The sequence below is a fragment of the Fukomys damarensis genome, unplaced genomic scaffold (genome assembly GCF_012274545.1).
Source record: "Fukomys damarensis isolate Sample0158 unplaced genomic scaffold, DMR_v1.0_HiC HiC_scaffold_11, whole genome shotgun sequence".
NCBI classification, from domain to species: domain Eukaryota; kingdom Metazoa; phylum Chordata; class Mammalia; order Rodentia; family Bathyergidae; genus Fukomys; species Fukomys damarensis.
Window position 1 is genome coordinate 27,383,701 of NW_022900923.1, and position 15,309 is coordinate 27,399,009.

Below are 15,309 nucleotides of genomic sequence, written 5' to 3' on the forward strand. Positions count from 1 at the left end.
CTTGCTTAGGTATCTAACTTAATTGAAAAATTTAAAAAATTGTTACCCCTTTGATTTAAAAATACATTAAATTTTAACAATTTACATACTTGTTTTTGAATCCTATTTTGTTGCACTGATTTGTAGTATTGCTTTTTTAATGAAGATTTAATATTTGGTGTAAGTCATACTTCCCTCCTACTCTTTTTCACAGATTTTTAGGTGGTATATGCATCCTTCAGGTAAACCTTCAAATCTGTTTGTTATTTGGGGTTTTTGTTTGTTTATTTGTTTGGTTTTGGTTTTTTGAAACAGAGTCTCACTGTGTACATAGTTCAGGTTCGCATTGAACTCAAAGTGAGCCGCCTCTGACTGCCTTCTAATTGGTAGGATTACAGGCATGGGTTACCACAACCAGCCTTTTGGTATTTTGATTGGGATTGAATTTCATTGAATTTATGCATTTTATATATATCTTTATTCAGTTCAGGTCCTCTTGTCCATTTATGTTTTAGAGTTTTGTCCTTTCAACATTTTGTGAAATTACTCTGAAAGACTTTATAGTGTTTGCTGCTATTGTAAAGGAGATTTTTTTTTGGTACTAGGGATCAAACTCAGTACCTTGCATTTGCGAGGCAGGCACGTGCCACTGAGCTAAATCCCCAACCCATGAAGAAGATCTTCTAAAATATTCATTTCTAGCTGGGTGTGGTGGTGCATGCCTGTAATCCCAGCACTCGGGAGGCTGAGGCAGGAGGATTGCTGTGAGTTCGAGACTAGCCTGGGCTACATAGTGAGTTCCAGGTCTTAGTTTGAAGTTCAAAGGGTTATATTTTGGTGTATTGTTTTCTGAGGTCCAGGAGTTGGAACATCAGTTTTGGGGATACACATACATTCAGACTATAGTACTTCCCTTTCAAATACTAATGTTATTTTGTCTCCTTTTTATTCCTAGCAATGTCCCAGGCTGTGCAGACAAATGGAACTCAGCCATTAAGCAAGACATGGGAACTAAGCTTGTACGAATTACAACGAACTCCTCAGGTAATACAGATTAAAATAACCCTAGGGAAATATGAGGTATATATGAACTGCGATATAATTTTAGAAAACGAAAACAAAAACTTAAATACAATACTAATATAAAGCATGTGTGTGACAATCAGGTGTGTTTAAGTGATGCATCGTTCTTTGATTCAACAAAAAAGTTTATATTCCCTACAAGCCTTTCTGTTAGGCACTAGAGGAGGAACAGTGGTGAATAAAACAGATGTGGCTCTAGCCCATGAAGTTTGTAGACGTTAAACAAGTAAATATCCCTAAAAAGAACACACGTGAGAAGTTGTGCTATATAATGATGGGTTTGCTAGGGAGAACTGTTTTGAGGAAGTAAGATGGCATAGATTAGAAGAGAGGTTTGAAGGCAAATATGCTTAAAACTGGGCTCATTTTAACCTTGAAATGCTCATAAAAGAGCCAGCAGGCAGAGATGCTAACTAGAGTCTGGGCTCAATAAAATTTTAGGTATTGTTAGCACATCTTCCGTGATGGGAATGAATATGATCAGAAAACTGGAACAGAGCCAAAAACTACATTTAGAGGTGCTCCAACATTTAGAAATTAGGTAATGGACAGAGTAAATGGAACCAGTGAAGGAGAGTAAGAATATCCATAGACGAAGAAAAACGAGAGATTGGAGGGTGGAGGGTGTTCAGCATCTAAAGAGAGTGTTTCAAGAAGGAGGATGGAGTTAATATATTCAAAAGAGCTGATAGGCTGAAATAAAATGAAGACTAGAAAAGTATTAGATTTGGCATTTATACTCAGTTACCTTAAGAGCAGATGCACTTGAGTAGATTGTACTAGGTTAAAGGTTAAATGCATTCTCATCGTTGGTTCATACAACGAAAGGAAATGATAATTGTGTATAATGGAGAAAAGTGAAAAAGAAGATAGGGGATTCTTTAGAGAAGTTTTACTGCACAGGGGAGCAGAGAAATGGAGCAGAAACCTGGAGGGTAAAACAGAAATTAAGAAATTTTCAGTTCTGTGTATGAGTGACCCATTTCCCTCATACCTTGCACATTTTTTCTTCTTTTTTTTTATGGTATTGGGGATCAAACTCGGGACACCTTGCACATTTTAGTGTGCAATAATCTCATTGAGATTCTAATACCTTATACTGATAATAGGGAGAGATTGCTGAAACCTTAGAGCAAATAAAATCAAAAGAAGGACTTCTTCAGAAGGAATAAAGAATGTACCTTGATAGGAAGAGATAAAGGTTTTCCTTGAAACAAACAAAGCTATTTTATAGATTTGCTAAAGGAAATAAAAGAAGCTCTCAATGGAGTACACTATGAGGCAAAGTAATCTGTGGCAGGTAGTAAGAGATTTGCAGAGAGAAGTAAAGGTACAAGATAGGTTAGAGAAAGAATTGTTATATTAACCAATTGTTGAACAGTGTTTTAATACTTGTTTGAGGCTAGTGAAATTTTTGGTGATTCCAATCTGGTATCTCTTTTCCCACACAGTATGACACACCTATATGAGTACAGACCTGAAAAACATAGGTGATTGGTTTAGTTGGATTTTGTTAGCAATCCAAGTGGGTTATCGTACTTACTGAATGATAAATTTCTTCACCCATAAAGTAGAAATTATAATTCCTGAATCATAAGTTTCCCTGTTGGAGAGGATTTTGAGTGGTCCCAACACAAAGAAAGATAAGATAAATATGTCTCAAGTGATAGATATGGCAGCTAACCTGATTATTTTTATATTTTGTACATTTATTAAAATGTCCTATGTACCCCATAAATACTACAATTATTACGTGGCAATTGGAAATAGAATTCTATTTTTAAAAAAGGAAAAGGAAAAAAAATAAGCTTGTCTTAGTAAAATAAAATACTATGGAGAATGCTTTATAGAGAGGTTGAAGCATAACAATTACTTGATAATGGTGGTTGTTATTATAAATGTAAATATATTTTCCTTGAGCTCTTTTATGGACAGTGTCTATGATTTCTATGTCTTTTCTTGTGGAGTAAGCGATCTTTCACTTACTTATATTCCTTTTCAATATACTAGAACTAGAACTTTCCTCAGTCCATAGGAGCCAGTATCAGAGGTTGGAGTTAATAATTTTTGTCCTCAGTGCCACCTGTGTGGACGGTGAGTAGTGGTGGTGGTAAACAAGTAGGACTCCCCTGCAGCACAGAGATGGTCCTGGACTTCTGCATTGGAACTCCAAAAACATTTTTGCAGAGAAATACTTTTGGGTTAACCTGAGAGCCTAACCACTTTTTATAAAAATTCCATTGTGGAACAAGACTTTTTGAGATTTTAAAGTGAAATTTTATTAATCAGTACTTTTCTGGAATCCTAAGATGGTATAAGGGGCAACATAAAACTTGTCAGAATGGAATAGTAATTGAAGATAAAGAATTCTTAGGGTTCAGTTAATCCATTTTCATTTAATCTTTCATTTTCAGATAAAAGAGCAGTGTTTTAGAGTCATAAGCTAATTCAAATAACTAGAATTACTAAGGCGCATGGTTCCCAACTTAATGTTTTTTTTAAAGTACCAAGATAATTTCCTACTTAACCTTATTAGTAAATTATCTTTACTTTTAAAATAAGCATGTACAGAATGCAGTGGTGATGGGATTACAGGTAGAAGATTACAGCTAAGTCAGGATAGACTGTGAGTTGACAAGAGTGCTGGCTGAGTGATAGGCTGATAGATGTTGAATTTAACCCTTTTCAGTAATTTTATATATTTGAATTTGCCATATTAAAAAAATAAGTAGTGTTTTAATTTTAAAGTGACTTGTAACTCTTTTACAGGAGGCAATAACAGATGGCTTGGAAATTGTGGTTTCACCTAGAAGTCTTCACAGCGAATTAATGTGCCCAATTTGTTTGGATATGTTGAAAAACACCATGACTACAAAGGAGTGTTTGCACCGTTTTTGTGCAGATTGTATTATCACAGCCCTAAGAAGTGGGTATGTTGAAATGAATTATACTAGCTATTCAAATTCTAGCATGTCTGTAGGTGGCTCTCTGGAGTTTGAAGTATATGAAATAATATTCTTATGAAAGTTATGTCAGTAAGAAAATTGATAACATATAGATAGATTTTCCATGTATGGTTTGGATATCAGAAAGGGGCAGTTAAAACTTAGGAAAGAAGAGATTTTTGTTTCTAAAGTGGTTATGTATATATTATCACTGAGAAGTATTTAAGGTTTTCTCTTTTGGCAGTGGTAGTATCTGAGGTTGGCAAAATCTTGCTTTTACCTACTTGTCAGAGATTTAAAGAAATTCTGTTCATGTTTTAAATTTCTGTGACCTCAGAAAGGTACTGCAGTAAAGATGGTAACTGAATAGAAGCTGGATATTTTTGTTTTTAGCCCAAAGATACAGGCATCATTTACATTTTCTTCCCCTCTCTTTTTAGTAACAAAGAATGTCCTACCTGTCGGAAAAAACTAGTTTCCAAAAGATCACTAAGGCCAGACCCAAACTTTGATGCACTCATCAGCAAAATTTATCCAAGTCGTGATGAGTATGAAGCTCATCAAGAGAGAGTATTAGCCAGGATCAACAAGCACAATAATCAGCAGGCACTCAGTCATAGCATTGAAGAAGGTCTGAAGATCCAGGCCATGAACAGGTATTTTTGGGAAGGAGGGCTAGAGAGAGTGGCCATTTTTTGAAATATTTTATTAAATATTGAATTTGCTTTTTGAAAAGTGTAAAATACATTAGCATATAGCAATTCTGCATGATTACCTTTTCATACAGGTACAATATGCTTCTAGGTATGATAGAGTATTTGATTTAAAATACTAGAATTATCCCCACCATCCAACTTCTCTTCTTTTCTTTCAAGTAAAACTTGAAAGAGTTGCCTATGTTTCTTTTTCCATTCTTTTATGATGAACAACCTTCAGTCAGGCTTTCATCCTCACAGTCTCCCATCATATTGCCTTTGTGAAAGTTGTCATTGACCTTTGCATTATGCAGTCTAATGACTGATTCTTAGACCTCATCATCTTACTGAGTGGCATTTGGCACAGTTTTTCTTTCCTCCTTGTTTTTGGAAGACCCATTTTTCCAGGTTCCCTTTTTATGTCACCAACTGTTCCTTCTAAGTTTCTCTTGTAAGTTTGTTCCAGTTCCCCTGACTATTCAAAGTAGAATGTCCTAAGGTTCAGTCCTCTTTGAGTATGAAGTCTGTCTCCAGATGACCTCTACCAGTTTCCTGGCTTTAGTACCATCTACTGTGCTGATGATTCCCAGATGTATATATCCGGGCTGGACTGTCCATCTCCTCTTAGACAGCTAATAAGCATGTCAAAGTTACTGAACTTTTGATTCTTACTTCTTGCTTATCGTTGTTTTGTTTTTTGTTTGTTGGCTTGTTTGTTTTCTGGTACTGGGGATTGAACTCAGGACCTTGCATTTGTGAGGCAGGTGAGGTACCCCTGAGCTACATCCCTGGCCTTTCTTGTCATTGTTGTTCATTTTAGTTGATAGCAACTCTATCATTCCATTTGCTTTAGACATAAACTTTGAAATCATCCTTAAATAAATCTTATTATAACTAACAAATAGAAAGATTTTCAGCTTTCTCTATAGTATATCTATATTGGCCAGGCCAACACCATCATTTAAAATAGACTTCCAGCTCATTTTTCTGCTTTCCATGCTACTGTCACGGTCTATTTTCAGCACATAGCGATTCTGTTAAATTGAAATACACATCATGATTGTCCTTTCCTTAGAATCTTCTAGTAGATTCTTTCACTTTAGATTAAAAACCACAAAATTTTGCTGGGTATGGTGGTGCTCTCCTGTAATCTCAGTGCTCAAGAGGCTGAAGCAGGAGGATCACCATGAGTTTGAGGCCACCCTGTACTTACGTAGTGAATTCAAGGCCAGCCTGAACTGCATAGTGAGACCTGTCTCAAAAAGCAAAATAGCACCCCCCCCTTGGCACACAGAAAACCCCAGTGATGGCTCTCAAGAACCCTGCCTGATCTGTGCTTTTGGTTTACCCTCATTCTTTTTTTTTTTCCTAATTTATTCAGACTTTAGGGATGATCATTATTTTCCAAAGTATGGAAAAGTAGGAGATGCCAATAAAAAGCTTCATCTCAATCTAATGGTTGTTACCTTGACTAAATATCAGAATCACCTGTAAAGCTTTTAAGCCTCAGGGCTTCAGGTATCACACAAGACCAAGTAATTGGCACCTAGGCACACTGTTTTTAAGTGGTTCTAATTAACCAAGGTAAAAAACAAAAAAAAAAAATCACTGGCTTACAGGTTAAAAGATGTGTTCCAAGAGCCAAGAGTGTAACTCAGTGGCACAGCACCTACCTGGCAAGTGTGAGGTCCTGAGTTCGATCTTTGGTACCAAACAAACCCAAAAGATGTATTCCACTCTAACCATGTAAGCCTGAGCTACCACTATTTAAGTAATAAATTTTGAGTATATATATTTTTAAGAATAATATACTTTTTTAAGAGTTGGAAGAACTTTAATTAATGGTTGCTTAGTCTTTCATGAAGAATAAGAATCTCTTACACCTTTAGCCCTTTACTTCCTATTTCACATTATTAATTGTCTCATTAGGATCCTGTGTACTATTATAGTTTTTCACGCCAAAGAAACTATTCGGTATTTCAGTTAAAGAAATCTCTGTATGAACATTAAAAATAGGGAATCCTAAAATAAAACTAAAAAGGAAAGTAAAAGAGAAAAGGCAATGATGTAACATCAAAATAATCCTTAATTCTGGAGATGAAAATGGTCCCTGAACATATTTAAATTTCTTCTCGCTCTTATAGTCTTATCTTATTCTTTTTTCATTATTTAGAGAATACTTTATTAGTTTCTGTAATCAAACCCATGTAGATATGACCTTACACATTTAATACAATGTGTGACCCCTGTACACATGGAAAAAAAATAAATAAAATAAATTAATATTTCTAGACCAATATGGTTGTCCATTTCTGTACAATGCCAAGTCAACACAGTAAATTGGGATGACTTTTTCCAAAGTTGGCAGCACTGTTAAAGTTTCCCAAAATTCAATTTATAGTGTGTGTGTGTGTGTATACATATATATATAAGACTATATATATAAGACTATATATATATATATAAGACATATATGTATAAGACTAATAATAGTATGTTATGCATCGATAGCAGTAGCAGCTTTTCCAGTTTCTGCAGTCATCTGAACAAAATTATAGACATTCAGCACATTCCATTAAAAAAAAAAAAATGATGGGAAATCCTTTTATTTGTTGATAACTTTATTAAGGCTTCCTTATTGTTCTTCAAACTCACCAAGTATTTGGAAGGGTGGGGGAAAGGTAATAAGGGAGAGGAAAAAAATATGAGAAACTGAAAAAATGGAAATAAAGTGTTTGTAAATGGGGAGGGGAGGAGGGGGTGAAGGGAGGGCAGGGACAAGGGGAAAAAATGAGAATCAAGACCTATTATGAAAAGGTACAGAATCCCAATGATGAATGTAACTGTATTTGTATACCTAGATTGTACCAATAACCTCAATAAAAAAGAAAAAAAAAAAAAGAATCTCTTAGCAAAATCATTTACAGTGCTTTGATTTTACTTGAATGTTTCTAGCATTGGGCCTGTATGATGGGAAATCCTTTTATTTGTTGATAACTTTATTAAGGCTTCCTTATTGTTCTTCAAACTCACCAAGTATTTGGAAGGGTGGGGGAAAGGTAATAAGGGAGAGGAAAAAAATATGAGAAACTGAAAAAATGGAAATAAAGTGTTTGTAAATGGGGAGGGGAGGAGGGGGTGAAGGGAGGGCAGGGACAAGGGGAAAAAATGAGAATCAAGACCTATTATGAAAAGGTACAGAATCCCAATGATGAATGTAACTGTATTTGTATACCTAGATTGTACCAATAACCTCAATAAAAAAGAAAAAAAAAAAAAGAATCTCTTAGCAAAATCATTTACAGTGCTTTGATTTTACTTGAATGTTTCTAGCATTGGGCCTGTATGATGGGAAATCCTTTTATTTGTTGATAACTTTATTAAGGCTTCCTTATTGTTCTTCAAACTCACCAAGTATTTTTCTGCCTCAGGGCCTTTGTATTTTTACTCTTTCAGAGATTCTTAATAATCCACATAAAATATTCCTTCACTTTTTTCAAGTATCTGCTAAGTTCTAATCCACCCTAGCACTGCATACTTCCTTACCTTTCTCTGCCTGTTTTTTCTCCATAGCACTTATTATCTACATATGTTGTTTGCTGCATTAAAATATGTTTTGATAGGGCAGAGATTGTGTCCATCTTGTTGACTTCTACTTCAGTACTGGGAACCATGTTTGGCTTTAAAATAACTGTTCAGTAAATATTTTTGAATGTGTGAAAAAACTGTGAAGTTCTTCCTTTATATTGAATTAAAATTTTGCTCAGTGTATAAGAATCTAGGTCTGTCTTCTGTTGAAATACTTATGTTGGATTCTACACGTTTTTCAGATTCTACCTCTAGTTTTCAAGTATTTTTATGAAGTTATATGTTCTTACATGTTCCTTTCAAGGCTAAATATTCATATTCTGATTATTCTACTTTATATGACACTCAAGATTATTGGTGTTATTCTTAAAATGGAACTATCATCAGTACAGTATGTACTAATACAGATGTAATTTGATAAACAGGATATAAATAGGCCGTTTGCCTTTATCTGAGCACTAGTTAAGTGTTTTCTGAAATTATATTAACCTAGCTGTCACTTCAGTCCTATTTTGGAAAGAGTTTTGGGGTAAAAATAAAGTCTTAGGGAACTTGTTAGATTACTTCAATTTATAATCATGTAAAACAAATTTTTTAAAATTTTCACTTCTGTTGTGGATTTTAGAACATATTTAAGTATCATCTTTATGTTGTGATTATTGAGGTTTTTACTGTCCCATTTGGGTTTGTGCATTTTTTTAAAATTGCGGTTTTAAAAATGTGACATAAAATTAACTTTTTAAGGGCCAGCGATTTAGCTCAGTGGTTCCAACGCCTGCCTCATAAGCACAAGGACCCAAGTTTGATCCCCGTTACCCCACCCCCCCAAATTAACTTTTTAAAACCATTTGTGGGGCCAGGGGTTTGGCTCAGTGGTTCTGCTGCCTGCCTTGCAAGCACAAGGGCCTGAGTTCAATCCCTGGTACAAAAAAAAAAAATTTTTTTTTTTGTAAGCATGGCATTCAGTTGTGTTAAGTTTATTCACATTGTTGTGCAACAGATCTCCAGCAGTTTTTTCATCTTATAAAACTAAAATTATCCGTTAATCAGTTACTCTCCATTTCTTCTTTTTTTACTTTGTTTCAAAGAGTTAATAACTCATGTAGGTTGAAGCATACAGTGTTTATCTTTTTGTGCCTGGCTTATTTCACTTCTCACAATATCCTCAACATATTTACATATTCATTTGTATAGTGATGCAGACAGGGATTTTCTTCCTTTTGAAAGCTAACATTCCAGAGTATGTATTTATATCTTTTTGAATCATCGTTTTGCCAGTTAGCATTTAGGTCATCCCCTCTTCACTTTGAAATTATCTCTAGATTTTTTTTTTAAGTAAAAATTCTTTAATTGGTGGTGTTTGCAATATATAGTAATTACATTTGTTTGGGAGAAGTTGGTACATATATGTCTTATATATATTTTGGTCCCTTTACCATCTTTCTCCTCCTCCCTCCCTTCTGCTGACCTCCTTTCCTACCTCCAGAAAGTGCTTCCCTGTTTCCTACCCTTGCCTTTATTTTATTCTTTAATTTATAAACCGCAAGACCGTGACTTCTTGATCATCTTTTCTAACCAATGGGCCATTATTTGCTTGTTCTGTTGTTTATTGCAAACATAATAATGACACTCTTCTTAGAAGTGTCTGTCACTCTTTCATACTTCTTTGTCATCATGTGTCACTTTTCTTTTCTCCTCTCCCTTCCCTTCCCTTTCTTTTTGATAGATAGTTACATTAATGTAGGAAGAGTATTTTAACTTTATACCTCAGTTTCTTTGGTTTTCTCAACTACAAAATGAGGGTAATGTTACTCTTTTTCTGGGTTGTTTTGAAGAATAAGTGAGATTATGTAAGCAGAGTGCCTTGTCCAGTAATTGGTTAGCAAGTTGTATCTGTAACTGTGTCATTTACATTGCATTGGCCTACTTTGTAGGAAATCAAAAGGAACAGAATGTTTACTATCCTTTTTTAAAATTTTGTTTGTTTTGGCCGGGCGTGGTGGCGCATGCCTGTAATCCCAGCACTTGGGAGGCTGAGGCAGGAGGATCACTGAGTTCGAGACCAGCCTGGGCTACATAGTGAGTTCCAGGTCAGTCTCAACTACATAGTGAGACCCTGTCTCAAAAAGCCAAAAAAAAATTTTTTTTTTGTTTGCTTAAGAATATTATGATTTATGCCTTAAGTATTTGTATGTGGTGAAATTTCAGGAACATATGGGGAAAGATAATTATGCAGGTCACCAAATTATCAAGATTTTTTTAGAATCTTGAATTTAGTAGCAGATATGCTTCAAACGTGATTCTTTGACTAAGTGTACATTTCATTTATTCTTCCTACCCCATTCTTCTTTACTAGATTACAGCGAGGCAAGAAACAACAGATTGAAAATGGTAGTGGAGCAGAAGATAATGGTGACAGTTCACACTGTAGTAATGCATCCACACATAGCAATCAGGAGGCTGGCCCTAGTAACAAACGGACCAAAACATCTGATGATTCTGGGCTTGAACTTGATAATAACAATGCAACGGTAGCAATTGATCCAGTAATGGATGGTGCTAGTGAAATTGAGTTAGTATTCAGGCCTCATCCCACACTTATGGAAAAAGATGACAGTGCACAGACAAGGTAAGTATGTGGGTTAATCTGAATTCAAAATGTTTAATTTGGAGTTAAAGGCAATTTTGTATAAGTAGAGAACCAGTAGTTGTCCCACTGCTAATGGTTGTTTGCTACCTCCCTTGTGTACTTGTCATCCAGCATTGCATGAAAGGAGTGACCCTCCTAGACAGGAGGAAAAAGGCCCCTCCTCATTTCTTAACAGTGATACCAGGGTGCTAGTGGTAAGAGTGAATTTACTGAAGTATTTGCAACACACTGCCTGTCATGGAGTGTAGATACACATCAAAGTTTATTGAATGAGCGGCTGAGTGGTTTTTAAGAAAACTGAAAGATTGACCCTAATATACTCCTTCTTAACCAAAAATTTAAATTTCCTAGATAATAAGCAGTTTCTTTAATATTACTATTCTTATTGCTGATGCATCCAACGGATCTGATTATTGGTGTTAAAGGATGTTGTTCTGTTTTACTTTTAGCACTTGGTGTATTTCTGTTTGATTTTATCACTTTATGTCATGTTTTACAGAAGGTAAGGGAGATTTAATTACCTAGCAGTCAGATAGTGAGCATGTAAGTAAGTTCTCTTCTGTGCTTTTCAATAAGAAAGTTTTAGATCATAGAATGACAAATTTCTATTACTTTGACAATAATTGAGACATGTGAACATTTTACTTACATTTCACTTAGCTTTTTAGAAATAGTTCTATAATTTAAGTGCATTTTTCTCATACATTCTGTACATTAAATTTTTAATGATTAATTCTTCCAGATACATAAAGACTTCAGGTAATGCCACTGTTGATCACCTATCAAAGTATCTGGCTGTGAGGTTAGCTTTAGAAGAACTGCGAAGCAAAGGAGAATCGAACCAGATGAACCTTGATACAGCCAGTGAGAAGCAGTATACCATTTATATAGCAACAGCCAGTGGCCAGTTCACTGTGAGTATTTGAAATAACAGACTGGCCAGGAATTTAGCTCAGTGGTTCTGGTGCTTGCCTTGCAAGCACAAGGACCTGAGTTTGATTCCCGGTACCAAAAAAAAAAAAAAAAACAGACTGTTGAAGCTGGGAGTACATTGATCTGAGTGTCAGATGGTGGGGAGGGCCTAACAAGACTATAAAACCACAAGAAGCACAACAGAATAGTTGATTTTTTTTGATACCCTTTGTTTTGTTACAAAAAAAATGTAAGTGACTGGTATTCTTAAGATTAAAAAAAAATCTGTTAACCTCTTTCTGTGCTATTTATGATGGTTCATACAATTTTCATAATTTTTTTTTTCTTTTTTGTTGTAGGTATTAAATGGCTCTTTTTCATTGGAATTGGTCAGTGAGAAATACTGGAAAGTGAACAAACCCATGGAACTTTATTACGCCCCCACCAAGGAGCACAAATGAGCTTTTAGAAACCAATTCTGGACTGAGCTTTTTTATAGCCTAATTCTTTAATATTAAAGATGTACCATCATTACTTTTATGGACAGACCTTGGATATGTTGTTCAGTTTCCTTTCTGAGCCAGACTCGTTTACACTATTAGAATTACTTCCCCTTAATTTAAGATTTACTTTTTGGAAGGGACTGCAGTTATTCAATACTTTTTATTTCCCTTAAAAAATATTTCTAATTTGTATGCTTTCAAAAGTATAGTTCCATTTGGAGCACTCTTTGACCCAGGAATTTTTCATAGTTATGTATTCTTAAGATTCAATTGGCTATAATTTTTCCCTCCCCTCAAAAGTTTTCTAGGCCTATGGAATGTTAAATACAGTAGTATGTATTCCACACACACCCCCACCGGAGTCTTGTATATTTATAGTTTTCTATATAAACTGTAGTATCTTCATGAAGAACAAGGCTCAAATTTACTATGCTTAAAAACAATTCTCATAGGATTATAATTTTCATGGTATTTTCTTCCATAATATCGCATTTAAAAAGAAGTTCTTTATGAACTTAGTGTCCATTGTCATGCAATGTTATTTTTTTTCCAGTTTCTTCCCTGTAAGTTTAGAATTTCTGGTCATGGGAAAGAGAATCAGACAAAATTTTAAGTTCTATGAGAACGTGGTTCCTTAACAGATTTCACTGAAGAAGGAAAAATTGGTAGTAATATGTAGTCCTCAGTTATATATTTAAGAGTTCTTTTTTTGTATTCTACTGTCTTCGTTTCCTCTATCTTATGTGTTTAATGTTCTTTTCCTATTAAAATATCAGAGATACGGAGATATTTTGCACTTTAGCCTTGATGAAAAGTACAAGATATGTTCAAAGCCTCCTAATTCATTTCTTATTGGTAGTAGTCATGTAAGTTTCCAGAATTAATATGGCACATACAACTAACAATGGGGAAAACAGGTTGCTTGTTTGAAAAGTGTGCTTAGCATTTGAAGTTGCCATATCAGTTTATAAATTTGATGCTCTGCTAATTACACTCTGTGGAAAGAAGTTAATGGAGTTTGAGCCCTGCTTTGACACATGTGAAAAATAATTTTGTAGAAAAACAAAATTGTTTGTAGTCAAACAATAGGGTAAAGTCCTTCTACTCTTAGTCTTTTATTGAGGGACAGTATTGACTGTTTGGAAGCCAGAAGAGTTTATGCTGACAGGTCAGAAATAAGATGAACTTACATGTTTATTTTTCTTCCCTGTCCTGATTAATAGGTATGTCTTCAAGTTTATATTACCACAGTATTTACACAAACCTGTTTGCATTGAGAAATTAACCCCAAAGGGTTTTGATAGGGAGTTAGACCTGCCGTACCATTGTAACGAAAGTCTGCCTATTCATTGTAAATATTTATCTGTCAGTTTTGACAGATTGGGGCCAGCTTGACGTTTTAAGTCTTAAGCCAAGTATGAAAACTTAAGGCTTATTCAATTTTTTAACCATTTTATTGAAAATATTTGAAATCTGTTTTTACAGGGTTTTGGGTTTTGTTTTTTTGTTTTTATTTTTTTTGGTAATTTGTGCCATGAAATTTGAAAACTACCAAAATTTAAAGAATACTTTTATATTCAATTCTTTTCTGGTATGTTAAACTGTATAGATTATTAATGCATGTCCATTGACTATAATCCTGGTTTTGTGGTAAAACTGTTTAGATTTTATTGATGACATTAGATAGTGGTTGCATTAAATAACTAAATTCCCATTGTGGTTATTAATTGAAATTTTGTCTAAGCAGAAAGTTATTTGTGAATATAAGCTTTGTGCTTAGAGAATGTGTGTTTTTATCTGTCGGTATGGGAGGACATAAACTGCATCATTAGTAAAGTCATTGGATGTGTGATCCTTTGCAAAATATAATTACAGGTATTTAATAGAACACTGAATGTATTGTGTGAGCATGTGTGTGTGTGTGTGTGTGTGTGTGTGTGTGTGTGTGTTGTACAGGGGAGGAGAAATACTGTTGGCTATTACTACTAGTTAAAGTTTCATAAAATACTACCGTAAGTTAGTAATTTCTTATAAGCACTTGCTCATTTGGCTCATCTTTTGTGATGAACTCTTCTTGGATACTTTATTACTGTAAAATTTATTCTGGTAACTATACATAACCAAATGTACCTCTTTTAACTGGTTTTGTTTTTTTTGTTGTTGTTGTTGGTTTTTTTGAGTCAGGATTTACCCAGGGCTACCTGGGCTTAAGCAGTCCTTCTGTATACAGCAGTCCTCCTAAATACAGTAGTTTAAACTATAGGTGCCCTTCTCCTTCACCCATTTTTAAATTGGGTTGCTTTCTTGATGAATTAAAGGAGTTCTTTATATATTCTGGATATTAGTCTCTTTTTAAGTATATGATAAATATTTTCTCGAGGTTTTCTTCTCGGTAAGTATCATTGATGTACAAAATATTTTAATTTTGATAAAGTATAGCATATTTTTTCTTCTTTTGTACCTTTGGTATCATATTGAAAAAGTCAACATCTGATCCAGTGCTGTGAAGATTTTCCAGTAGAGTTTTATAGTTTCAGCTCTTAGGATCTTTGATCCATTTTTTAATTTTGTATATGGTAATGGTCGAGGTCTAACTTTTTTCATTTGCATGTGGATTTCAGTTTTTCTCAGAGGGTGGTCATTTCTTCATTGAATGTTTTAGTTAGTTTTCTTGTTGCTAAGATAAAATACCTGCACCCAAAGTTAAAGGAGGAAAGGTTTACTGTAGCTCACAGGTTGTAGAGGTTTCTGTTCGCAGTCAGCTGTTTCCAAAGCAGGGTGGCATGGCAGAGGAGAAACAGTTCATGGCAGCAGATGGCAGCAAGGTAGCAGTCAGCAAAGAAATAAGCAACAGCCAACAATAGCAGCCCTCTTTCTGTCCCTTACATTCTGTCCTGGCTACTGCCCTTTGGGCAGGTAGCACTCACATCCAGTGTGGGCCTTCCCATTATCCA

The 15,309-nt window shown here is 34.7% G+C and overlaps 1 protein-coding gene across 2 annotated transcripts; it reads left to right on the top strand.

The window, feature by feature from the left end:
* Positions 1–934: 934 nt before the first annotated feature.
* Positions 935–13,835, top strand: Rnf2 (ring finger protein 2). 2 transcript variants are annotated; one of them, XM_019208600.2, is made up of 6 exons: positions 935–1,023; positions 3,832–3,992; positions 4,448–4,663; positions 10,647–10,919; positions 11,683–11,854; positions 12,212–13,835. In XM_019208600.2, the coding sequence occupies exons 1-6, from the start codon at positions 937–939 to the stop codon at positions 12,311–12,313; spliced, it is 1,011 nt and encodes a 336-aa protein (XP_019064145.1). In that variant the 5' UTR covers positions 935–936; the 3' UTR covers positions 12,314–13,835. The 2 variants fall into 2 exon arrangements, with proteins under 2 accessions (XP_019064145.1, XP_033618028.1); XM_033762137.1 differs by lacking the exon at positions 4,448–4,663.
* Positions 13,836–15,309: the final 1,474 nt, after the last annotated feature.